This window comes from Cetorhinus maximus, chromosome 19 (genome assembly GCF_964194155.1).
Source record: "Cetorhinus maximus chromosome 19, sCetMax3.hap1.1, whole genome shotgun sequence".
Lineage (NCBI taxonomy): Eukaryota > Metazoa > Chordata > Chondrichthyes > Lamniformes > Cetorhinidae > Cetorhinus > Cetorhinus maximus.
The window spans coordinates 49,590,873-49,604,042 of record NC_135897.1 but is presented as its reverse complement, the minus strand read 5'-3'; the positions used below and the strand labels follow the sequence as shown (position 1 = coordinate 49,604,042).

The 13,170-nt window shown below is 41.6% G+C and overlaps 1 protein-coding gene across 1 annotated transcript in view; it reads right to left on the bottom strand.

The window, feature by feature from the left end:
- The window catches only part of nlgn1 (neuroligin 1), a 708,221-nt gene that overhangs the window by 525,515 nt on the left and 169,536 nt on the right, over positions 1-13,170 (bottom strand). Inside the window, exon 5 of the mRNA XM_078563826.1 lies at positions 12,293-12,442. Within this exon, the coding sequence (XP_078419952.1) occupies positions 12,293-12,442 (150 nt within the window). The remainder of the gene's footprint in view (positions 1-12,292; positions 12,443-13,170) is intronic.

Genomic DNA, 13,170 nt, shown 5'->3' with positions numbered 1-13,170 from the left:
AAGAGATTTCACTGTTGCTTCTTTATCCAACAGGAAAAATAGTGTATTTCTTTATATCTGTATGCTAACTTCATAAAAAAGGAGCATTGTACTTCAAATAAAATATAGACAACAAAATATTACTGCAAATAATAGTATGCTGCCACTTCAGACAGATTATGGAAAGGACTTAAGCAAATACTACATGCTGCACACACTCACTCAGCACAGAATTTATTGTTTATCCAAAAATTTGCCTTCTTGCCAAATGGTATCATTCCTCAAATCTACAAAATTATTAACTGAAAGGACCAAATTTTACTCATGGTTATGTCCATCTTTTGATTATGTCATTACTGCTACATCTACAAAACAGCCTGGCCCCAAAATTCCTGGTGAAGAAGAGTTTGGAAAGTCCAATTTCTACATGGGAATGCCAGAAAGTTGGGGCAGTACCCAGTTATACTGGAGTTCTGTCTTATTTACTATGGTCCTTTAAATCCCAATGAAAGGGGTTCTACGATGGGTGGTTTCTGCCTGCATCCAACAACCTTCTTCACATCGAGCAAGTATATCTGCTGAAGAACAAAATAGCTGGATTAGGCCATTCAGCTCTTCCACCCTGCTCTGCCATTTAACGAGATCATGGCTAATCATTTACCTCAATGCCACTTTCCCATGTTATCCCTATATCCCTTGATATCATTAGAATCCAGAAATCTATTAATCTCTGTCTTGAATATACTCAATGGCTGAGCTTCCACACCCCTATGGGGTAGAGAATTCCAAAGATTCATTGCCTTCCGAGTGAAGAAATTCCTCCTCATCTTAGTCCTAAATGGCTTGCCCCTTATTTTGAGACTGTTCCCTAGTTCTAAAGGAAACATCCTTTCTGCATCCACCCTATCTAGCCCTTTAAGAATTTTGTAAGTTTCAATGAGATCACCTTTCATTCTTCTAAATTCGAGAGAATATAGGCCCAGCCTCCTCAATGTCTCCTCACAGGACAGTCCCGCCATCCCAGGAACTAGTCTTGTGAGCCTCTGCTGCACTCCCACTATGGCAAATATCCGTCCTTAGGTAAGGGGACCAAAAATGTACACAATACTCCAGATGCAGTCTAACCAAGGTTCTGTATAATTGGAGCAAGACATCTTTACTCCTGTATTCAAATCCCCTTGCGACAAAGGGCAACATACCATTTGCCTTCCTAATTGCTCTCTGCACCTGCATGTTGGCTTTCAGTGGCTTATGAACAAGGACACTCAGATCCCTTTGGACATCAATACTTCCCAATTTCTCACCATTTAAGAAATACTCTGCACCTCCTTTCCTCCTACCAAAACGGATAACCTCATACTTACCCACATTATATTCCATCTGCCACATTCTTGCCCATTCACTAAGCCTGTCCAAATCCCTTTGAAGCCTCTTTGCATTCTCCTCACAACTCACCTTCCCACCTTAGTTTTGTATCATCCACAAACCTAGTCCCCACATCCAAATCATTGATATAGATTGTAAACAGCTGGGGCCCAAGTACTGATTCTTGCAGCAATCCACTGGTCACAACCTGCGAACCTAAGAATGACCCATTTATTCCTACTGTCTGTCCTCAATCCATGTCAGAATATTACCCCCTGTGCAACGTGCTCTGATTTTGTTTACTAGCCTCCTGTGCGGGACCTTATTGAAAGCCTTCTGAAAATCCAAATATACCACATCTTCCTCCTTACCTATACTGTTAGTAACATCCTCAAAAACCTCCAAAAGGTTTGCCAAACATGATTTCCTTCTCATAAATCCATGTTGACTCTGTCCAATCAGATCATTATTTTCTAAATGACCAATTATCACATCCTTTATAACAGATTCTAGCATTTTTCCCTACTACAGGTCTGTAGTTCCCAGTTTTCTTTCTCTCTCCTTTCTTCAACAGTGGGGTTACATTTTCAACCTTCCAAACTGCAAGCACCGTTCCAGATTTTGAAAGATGACCACCAATACATCCACTATCTCTATAGTCACCTCTTTCAACACTCTGGGATGTAGATCATCGGGTCCCAAGGATTTATCAACTTTCAGTCCCATTAATTTCTCCAGTTTTTTTTTTTACTAATATTAATTTCCTTGAGCTCCTCATTCTGAGTAGTCCCTTAGTCCGCTATTATTTCTGGGAGATTTCTTATATCTTCCTCCATGGAGACAGATATAGTAATTATTTAACTTCTCTGCCATTTCACTATGTTCCATTATAAATTCTCCTGTCTCTGCCTGTAATGGACCCACATGTGTCCTTGCTCTTCTTTTCCTTTTTACATACCTATAAAAGTTTTTACAGTCCATTTTTATGTTTCTTGCTAGTTTACATTCATGTTCTATTCTCCCTTTCTTTATCAGTTTCTTGGTCCTCCTTTGCTGAATTCTAAAATTCTCCCAATCCTCAGGCTTACTACTTTTTTTGGCAACTTTATAAGCCTCTTCCTTTGATTTCATACATTCTTTAACTTACTTTGGTAGCCACAGTTGATTCACTTTTCCTGTTGGGTTTTTGTGCCTTAAAGGAATGTATATTTTTTGTAAACCATGTATTAGTTCTTTAAATACTAGCCATTGCCTGTCTATCATCACACCTTTTAATGTGTTTTCCCAATCTACCACAGCCAACTTGCCCCTCATACCTTCATAGTTCCCTTTGTTTAGATTTATGACCCTACTTAGGAAAAAGATAGAAACAGGTTATGGTCACTCTTCCCTAAGGGCCCTTTTACAAGATTAATTAGCCCTCTCTTGTTGCATAATACTAGATCTAAAATAGCCTGTTCCCTCATTGGTTCCTCAACATACTGCTTTACTAAACCATCTCATATATATTCAAGGAATTCTTCCTCCATAGCATTAATGCTCGTTAGATTTACCCAGCCTATATGTAAATTGAAGTCTCCCATGATTACCGTATTACCCTAGCTGCATGCACCTCTAATTTCCTGATTCATACAGTGCCCTAAATTACCACTACAGTTTGGTAACCCATAAATAACTGCTACTAATATTTGCTGCCGCTTGCTGTTTTTTAGCTCCATGCAAACAGATCTTGTTCTTCCAATCTAAGATCGTCTCTCACTAATGTGCTGATCACATCCCTTATTATCAGTGTTACCCCAACTCCTTTTCCTTTTTGCTTGTCCTTCCTAAATATTGAATACAGGTCGCGTATCTGTTATCCATAAATCCAAAAACCAAACACATCCAAAAACAGCACATTTTTTAACCTCATTGACTTTAGCGCAGGAAGTCCCTGACCTGAGCCAACACAAACCTCGCCAACCGCACCTGACCTTCAGCCTGGGAAGTCCCTGACCTTCGCCAACTGCACCTGACCTTCAGCGTGAGATGTCCCTGACCCGAGTCGACACAAACCTCGCTGACCGCACCTGACCGTTAGCATGGGCAGTCTAGTTGTTTTTCTGCGCTCAACAGGAACCTCACCAACCAATTAAAGTTACAGCACAAGAGCTTGAACAGGTTGTTGTATGGGGACTGAATGACATTTGTTATAAAAGTTCAAAGGTTCCCTAATCTGTCAGTAAGCATTCATCTGATAATGAAAATAAAACAGAAACCGTGCTGCGTACAATGCAAAGTGATTTCTCTGAAACAGTTCTTATACTTTGCAATAGACAGGCTTTCAGACAAGACCTCCACCAGTTCCAACGTGAGCAGCTGGAACATGTGAACTTGGCGTTGCCAGCTTTACTTTATCTTTTGTTATTTTCTGTTTGCTGCTTATCTTCTCTACTTTAGACTATAGCTAGCCTAGGCTTAGGCTACTGTAATGTAAATAGGCCTAGTCCTATATGCAATATCCAAAAACCAAAATTATCTAAAATCCGAAACGTGATTGGCCCCGAGGATTTCGGATAAAGGATACTTGATCTGGATTCATGGATATTTAATTCTCAGCCTTGGTCACCCTGCAGCCACGCCTCCAAAATGGTAACTATATCACACTAATTTACCTTTATTCGTGCGAACAATTCATCTATCTTGTTGTGACTGCTGCGCGAATTCTGACGGAGTGCCTTTAATTTTGCCTTTTTAACATTATTCCATATTTTGACTTTTAGTGATACTGGCTTTTGTTTCTGCTGCCTTCCATTTTTGTTTACTACATTTGTACTTCCCATTACCAGCTTTGTCTTTCTCCTATCTGAATTCCCCCTCAGGTTTCCATACCCCTGACAAGCTTGTCTAGAACCACCCCAACAACACTAGCAAATCTCCCTGCAAGGATATTAGTCCCAGTCCTGCTAACTGCCTTGTACAGGTTCCACCTGTCCCAGAATTGGTCCTAATGCCCCAGAAATCTAGCGTCCTCCCTCCTATGCCATTTCTCCAGCCAAGCGTTCATTTGCTCAATCCTTCTGTTTCTACACTCTCTAGCACATGGTACTGGGAGCAATCCTGAGATTACTACCTTAGAGGTCCTGCTTTTCAATCTCTTTCTGAGCTCCCTGAATTCTGCTTTCAGGGCCTCATACCTCTTACCTATGTTGTTGGTACAAATGTGGGCCATGATTTCCGGCTGTTCATCCTCGCCCAAAAGAATGTCCTGCAGCCGTTCCATGACAGCCCTGACCCTGCCACCAGGGAGGCAATATACCATCCTGGAGTCATATCTATGACCGCAGAAATGCCTGTCTATTCCCCTAACTAACAAATCATCTACTACTTTTGCTCTTCCACTCTTCCTTCCCCCCACAAAATGTGCAGCTGAACCACCTGTGGTGCGATGGGCTTGGCTCTTGCTACGCTCCTCTGAGGAACCTTTACCCTCACCAGTAACCAAAATGGAAATCCAGTTAGTGAATGATTTTGTTTTTCTTTGTTATTTCATGGGTATGTGGGTGTCACTGGCAAGGCCAGCATTTGTTGCCCATCCCAAATTGCCCTTGAACTGAGTGGCTTGCTAGACCATTTCAGAGGGCAGTTAAGAGTCGGCCACATTACTGTGGGTCTGGGGTCACATGTAGCCAGACCAGGTAAAGATGTCAGATTCCCTTCCCTAAAGGGAAAGATTCTTAGGGAATCTGAAGGACATTAGTGAACCAGATGGGTTCTTACAACAATTGATGATAGTTTCATAGCCACCATCACTAAGCCTAGCTTTATATTCCAGATTTATTAACTGAATTCAAATTCCACTAACTGCCATGGTGGGATTTGAACTCATGGCCCCGGAGAATTAGCCTGGGCCTCTAGATTACTAGTCCAACGACATTATCACTACTCCCCACTGTGGACTCAGGGGACTCCTGCACTGCCTGCCTGGTCTTCACAGACTGTCTAACAGTCACCAATTTTCCCTCTGCCTGCTCTCTATTAACCTGCCATATGACCACCGTCCGAAACGTGCTATCTGTTGTGGGTCAATGGTTACATCTCGGTAGGTTAAGTCTTCATAGTCTTTAGCAGGTTAACTCTAAGGGCAGAATTTTTCCGTCGGCAAGCTGGGGGCGGGGCCTGCTCGCCAACGCGAAAATGACACGGGATAATGTCAGGGGGAACCCCCAATGTCATCGCACCCCAGTTAAATATTCAGGAAGGCGGGCGGACAGCGCAATTAGCTGTCCGCCCGCCGACCTGTCAATGGCCAATTGAGGCCATTAACAGGATAATTAAGTCAATTAAAGGCCCTGCCCATCCAACCTTAAGGTTGGCGGGCAGGCTAGGAGCCCCAGCGGGCTTCTGAAAAAACATGAAACCTCATCCACCGACAATGTCTGTTTTAAAAAACTTTAATAAAGTTTATGTGATATTTATTAATATGTCTCATCTCGTGTGACATTGTCACATGAGGGGGCCATGTTAATAATTTTTTTATTTTTCAACTTTCAAAAACTGTCAGCACTCTCCCTGAGGCAGCACTTAGTCTCAGGGAGATGTGCGCTCTTTCACGCACATGCACGAAAGAGCGCACTCTGACAGTTGGGGAATCCCTCTCCCCCCTCACAGGAAGCGCATAATGCTTCCCGTGGCCGGCCTGCCCGACGCTGAGGCAGGGCCTGTTTTGGCGGCAGCGATCGTCTGCCCGCCCGCCACTGAGCCGCCCGCCCACCCATCAAAGGCAAAATTCTGCCCTAAGTCTTTATTAACTAGTAAAACTATTTACAAATATACAGTAAAGGGTACAAGCTAGGAGCTGTTTCCATGCTTCGGTCTACACGCAGCTCTGTCCAACACCACTTTGACCCTGTGTTCTCTTACATCACTGTGTGAGCAGTACTATACTCAGTCCCACATTAACCCTAAATCTGCCAGACCCTTATGCTACACTATCCACTTAGTTGTCAGCCTCGTGGATGCACCACCGTCACTCCAGGCTTTGCTCGAGTTCCGAAACCTAGAGCTCAAGTTTCTGCAGCTGGTGAAACATCCTGCATTTTTTGGTCATCTAGGCCACGGCTTTCCACATGTTACAGGATGAGCATTCCACGTGGCCAAGCTGCCCCGCCATGTCTTTACTTCCCTTCTGCTTATGTCACTTAATTAATTAATTAGCTGCCTTGACTAATTATTTTTTAACATTTTTTTTAATTTTCAGCTATTTACAAGCAGTTCATAACCACAGTTACTCACCAACCAATTGGATGACAATTTTCCTGTGATGTCACTGTTAGATTTTCTTTTCAAACTCATTCAGCTCCTGAATGCTCCCGATTCAAGGTGTTCCCAAGCAGGTCTTTTCCTCTCAGCTTCCGAAGGTAAGTGTCCCAGGTTCAGGGGAATCCCACCCTTAGCATAACTCTCAATGGCTGAGAGCAGGTTTAAATTCCATTGTAAGGTAATTGATCAATTACCTTCCACAAAAAGCCAATTTAATCCATTAATAGTATTTCTTCAAGCCTCGTTAAGCCTTCTCTGCCATCAGATTGACATGGTACTGCTTCAACATAGTGGTCAGCAGTTCAGGATAAATTCCACTTTAATCATGCAGGTGTGATATGCCTGCACAGTCATGCAAGCGACCCTGTGCCCGGGAACTGGAATGGGCGCTCTTTTCTTCTAAGGCAGTCTCTCAGGATCAAGGGTGACATGCTTCCACTCCAGTCCAAGGGGCTCTGAGATGGCTGCTAAATCCATTGCACAAGCTATGGACTCTGCTACATGTGGGGCAGGTGGTGCTTCAAAGGTCAGGTAGATGAGTTGTTTGGAGGCGCTTTCTCCAGTGCCTCAACTTCGGCTCTGCACTTTCCAGACGAAGTTTCTCCATGTGTTTGGTGCCTTCCCGAATGAATCTTCTCCATTTTGGTCAGTCACAAGCCAAGGGCTCCCAGGAGTCGGCATGAATGTTGGATCTCTTCAGGGATACTTTGAGGACATCCCGAAAGCATTTCTACTGTCCACCTGCGAGTCTCCTGCCATGACCAAGTTCCAAGTATAGCAGCTGCTTTAGGAGTCTGATGTCAGACATACAAACAACATTTCCTGCCCAGTGGAGCTGGTTTTGATTGACTAGCACCTTGATGCTGGACATGCTGCCTTGGGAGGGGATGCTAGCATTATGGGGGTAATGTTAAAACTTGATGTCAATGACTGTCTTCGTCAAGAGGAGGCTCCCTAGATATGGAAAATCACAGAGAATCACAGAATCACACAGTGCAGAAGAGGCCCTTCGGCCCATCAAGTCTGCACCGACATGTGAAAAACACCTGACCTAACTACCTAATCCCATTTACCGGCACTTGGCCCATAGCCTTGAATGTTATAATGTGCCAAGAACTCATCCAGGTACTTTTTAAAGGATGTGAGGTAACCCGCCTCCACCACCCTCCCAGGCAGTGCATTCCAGACCGTCACCACCCTCTGGGTAAAAAAGTTTTTCCTCACGACCCCCTTAAACCTCCTGCCCTTCACCTTGAACTTATGTCCCCTCGTGACTCACCCTTCAACTAAGGGGAACAGCTGCTCCCTATCCACCCTGTCCATGCCCCTCATAATCTTGTACACCTCAATTAGGTCGCCCCTCAGTCTTCTCTGCTCCAACGAAACAACCCAAGTCTATCCGACCTCTCTTCATAACTTAAATGTTTCATCCCAGGCAACATTCACATTTTCCAGGATCTTGCCATTGATCTTAATTGATGGGGTGAGCTGTTGTGCCGTGGAAACTGGTTAGAAGAGGACCCTAGTTTTCTAGTGTTTAGTGAAAGGCCAATTTTCTCATATACTTCAGAGAAATTGACAATGACAAATTCAGTTTCTCAGTGAGTGCGCACATACAAGCAACATCTGCAAATTGGAGCTCAACGACTGAACTTGGGAGTGATTTTGGTTTTAGCTTGAAGGCAGCACGGATCAAAGTTTCCCAACTGTTCTGTAACTTGGTAGTTTGCTGGAGGTGAGGTGAGGTATTGCAGTGAGGAAGATGAAGAAGAGGGTTGGTGTGATGACACAGCCTTGTTTAGCCCCAGTCTTCACTGAGATAAGGTCTGTAGTGGTTCTACTGGTGAGGACCATAGCTTGCATGTCATTGTGGAACAGGCAGAGGATGGTGACAAATTTCTGTGGACAGCCAAATTTGAGAGGGATACTCCTTCATGGTTCAGAGGCAAAGGCTTTCGTGAGGTCAAAAAAGGCCATGCACAGTGTTCCTTGCATTTTTTTTTGGATTTGCCGTGGAGTGAAGATCTTGTCTGATGTGCCTCTTGATGGGTGAAAATCATACTGCGACTCTGGAAAGAGCTCTTTGGCCACTGGGTGGATGCAATTGAGGAGTAATATCATTGCAAGGAATGACATCAGCAGAAAATGGAATGAGCAGACAGGAGTTTCACTCCACTGCATTTGTGCTAGTAAAGCAGACCCCTAGGAATCTCAGGGCCTTTGTGTCTACATCTGTGTGCATTAACTGGCATATTCGTGCCATGCAGGATCATATCGATGAAAACTTGCTTGCCAAACTTTGCTATCAGAAAGTTTTCAAAATCAAATGAAAAAGGTAGAAATAGATTTTTTTTTAAATTGCTAAATAATTCACTGCTAATGGACAACTTTCAAGGCTGTCATGCTTTCAAATAGTTGCCAGGCATGTTGTGTTCCCGGAACAGCCTAATCATTAAGTGCCTCCACAGACATCACATTGCCTGCCAGGAAAGCAGCAGATGTGATACTGAATTATTCTAGAAATTTTATACTTTTTAAGATACTTTAAGTATAATTAGCTTTTTAAAAAGGCACTCAAGAATGATGATGTAACATCAATAAAACAGAGATTGTGTTAGAAAAACGAATTCTTGCAGTAAGACACAGAGGGTGAAATTTTTCACCTCAGGCTCCTGGCAAACAGGGGAAGTGCATGTCATAAAATTCTGCAAACACTACCCATAACTCTCTGACCATTAATTTAAATGACCAAAAAGTCCTGGCATTGTTCAGCACTGTTGAATTGGAAAATACTGGCTTAGAAATCCTAAATTTAAATCCCAACCTTGATTGTTAATTCAGATCTAGCACTGGCAGGCCAGTATACCCACATTTTGATTGGGCTAACAAATACAGTGGGAGTGGGTGATCAAGGAAGAAATAAAAATATGCAGAAGGAAATTATGTACCTCTGTTATGAAGCAACAGTACGAACTATGTGTAGGTGTTTAGAACTCAGGCTGCCTTCTCAACTGTCTAATTACAACAGTGAAAATGGATAAGTAAATTGAGAATCCTATTAACTGCAGTGGAATTTTAAGTCCATGCAAGGTAAGCTGAAGTGTTAAGCCTAGAAAATAGTATTTTGTTGATCAAAATACTGTGACCTAAAGAGCCTGCATTTCTCATAAGCAACTAAGGGCTGCATTTTCGCTACTGAGGCAGGTAACTCGAGTTGGAAAATTTCTTGACTCAGCATACCTGCCTTAGTTTAAAGGTCCTCATTACACCCAATTTCTGCTCTGGGGAGGCAGGGGCTGAATTGAGTCGGGTCCGCCAACCCCGGAAGCAGATAGTCGGTGGCCACGGGGGCGAGCAAGTGCCGAGGCGGGCTGGTTAGAAGGCCCGCCTCGGTCCTCTGGGACTTTGTCCCAGTTGTTTTAGAATCTGTTAGTCTCTATCCCTCGCCCATTCACATCATGATCCACTCCCCATGCCCCCTCCATGCCAAATCATGCCCTGTTACCACCTCCTAATGCCCCTCTTACACCCATACAGCCTCCATAGTCACTCACCCAGTACCCACTATGGAAAGACCTCAGGGACTATATGGAGATGAATAATAAATAAACTTCTAACAATCTAAGAAAACTCTCACTCATGCACACTTGATGCTGAAAAAAACTCCCCTACATGAAAGCCATTCAAAGGTTTTAAATCCAAGTGTTTAATCTGTTATAAAAACAAACAAACTTCTATTCAGTAACCACATCAAAAACAGCTAATCCTTTCATAGCCTCTTTAAACTGTCAATCAAAATGTGAACTCAGCACCACCACCCCACCCCCAGCTAAGTGCTTTGTTAGCTTTTGAAACTCATGATTTCATCTGTAATAACAGCTCTTCGTAAATGTCAACAAAGAACTCTATTGAAACTACAGGAATAAATGGTAATGGTTTTTCCTGAACTGCACCGGGTGGCCTATCAATCAAAGCAGTCCAACACATGATGTTCTTTTACTCTCACTGACAGCTTCAGTCTGTTTTTTGTTGTGTTTAAAGGACTGGGAACTTTTTAAAAATCAGATCATGACCCAGACATTACCCACGCTTCAAGAGTATTTATGTCTACTCCATAAATTTGTGACTTGTACACTGTGGGTTAAGGCCCTTGGGAGAGCAAAAATGGGGTCTGTTTGAACTCAGCACTAATTTCAAATGGCCCTGCTGAGTTTGGATTCCACATCTGTGAGATTCACAGCCTGCCTCCTTTCCCCCCACCAGCAAAAATGGGACCTATTGGAAATGGGAGTGAGACCTCTGCATTCCCATAATTTTTAGTGGTCACCAGAGTTGGCCTGACTCCGCAAAATTCCAGCCCTCAGTATTTTTGGTTCTATACCAATGAAGCCCACTAAATATATAATATATATATATATATATGTATTTATATATTTTATATATATATTTGCTGCAGAAGGAATAACATGGAGAAAGTTACACAAAGTACTCTTTTCATATAGTGTATTTCTGATGAAAATACCTATTTGCTTCCATAAAATTATCTCTAGTTATGTTACATTAACACTGCTGCAAGATAAATTACAGTTTAAAGTTAAGGATGTAAAACTGTTTCTTTGACTTGGGGAAACAACAAAGTCAAAGACTTGAGAATGTTCATTTTGCTGTGGGAAACCAAAAAATCATCCCTATGGTCACACTTTTCCTGCTACTATTCTGACTCATTTTTTAAATGTTATTTTTTTGATACTCCACTAGTTTTGTTCTAAATGGTACAAAGATGTTAGAATTGCTAGATAACAAAATCAGACACTTAACTATACACCACAGACATAACATTATGCTGCATATTATACAGCTGCTGGTTGATTTCAAGGGTTATTGCACAGAAGTAAGAAAAGGTTTACAATGTGTACCAAATATTTGTTCTTAAGTCAGAGCACTTAATCTTTACCCACATGATTTACTTATTCAAATTATCATCAGGTTTGTACAACCAATATTTGTTTGTAGCACCAGTAAAAATACAGATTATTATGGCTACTTGCGTAATATACCACAGGACCACAGCTTAATTGTTGGCTATTTTAAGCTAGAAATATCAAGAGTACAGATAATGCAAGTTTCACGCATATAATATATTCAAACCCAAGCTCAGAACAACAGTCCCTTTGCGCTACTGAGCTGCCTATGTATTGCCTCTCAGAGTTTGATGGCTGAGCCAGGGACAATTATGGCAATTATAAACGTAGAAGTTCAGTCAACTTGCATCCATTAGGAACCCGCAATTTCACTTGGGAGAACTGTTATAACCTTCAAAAAAGATATATCAACCCACCTAACTGGCGGGTATTGAAACCCAGACTTTTAGAGAAAAGAACAAAGTGTTTGAATGCATTACACTGTTCAGCACCTATGGCTGTCACTTCATCCATCTGAATTATTAACTTCACTATTGTGACATTGCAGTTGATCTTAGTGAAAATCCAGGCATCTTACCACATGTCTCACATTTCATCATGTCAATAGCATATTTTGGATATATTTTAAGCACAGAAATCATATGCTCCACAGAAAATAGAAATGCTATTTACTCAAGGATTTGAACAAATAATAAACCTGAATTACAAAAGAAGCATGGTCTTACCTAAAACACCAAGCCGGTAGTTGACAGTGATGACTATGACATTGCCATAACTTGCCAGTACACTTCCATCAAGTATATTTCCTGTGCCCTCCATGTATGATCCACCATGGATGAAAACCATAACAGGTTTGGGTCCACTATCTCGAATATCTGAAAAATGACACACAGTTCAAAAAGGTTTGAACCAGCAATGGCAGCAGTGTAAGAATATTTCTCAGTTTGTAATAATAATGAGTTTGAGTTATCTAATTTAAATGAAATGATGTATTAAGTTTCTCAAGCAAACGTTTGTAGTTAATTGCTTCATTGGCAATAATCTGTTTAAATTATTTTTTTTTACAATGGATTACAGTAGATTTTAGGGGCTGGTGAAACTCAATTCAAAATACCCCGAGTGAGCAGGCAGTGCAATCAGGCTACTATTCACTAAAAAATAACGCGAGTAAAAAAAGTTACATTATTTGGAATTGGGCTGGATTTGACCACAGGACAGGATTAAGTGTAAACACTTTTGTGATCATGTTCATTTGTGATCAGGTAAGATTCTTATTGCACACAGAATATATGGTGATGATAATGAAAGCATTAAGTTGTCTGATAGCAGAACAAACTTTTCCAATCTACCCATCTACTGTTGAAAGCTTTAATAATACTAATTTTTCAGTAAGTACTTCGAATTAATATCAATTGCTTCATAAGCCAACTCATAAAATACAGAACACTAAAATAATTTCTCCACAAAATGCTTCAAATTAACATTCAGGTGACTTTACAGGGAGATTAAAATGTAAACCAAACAATTGTGTTTATTTTATTTTCAGCAATACTTCTCCAACCAAATTAGAACAGATTAAAATCTACTAAAATAATGCTGATGA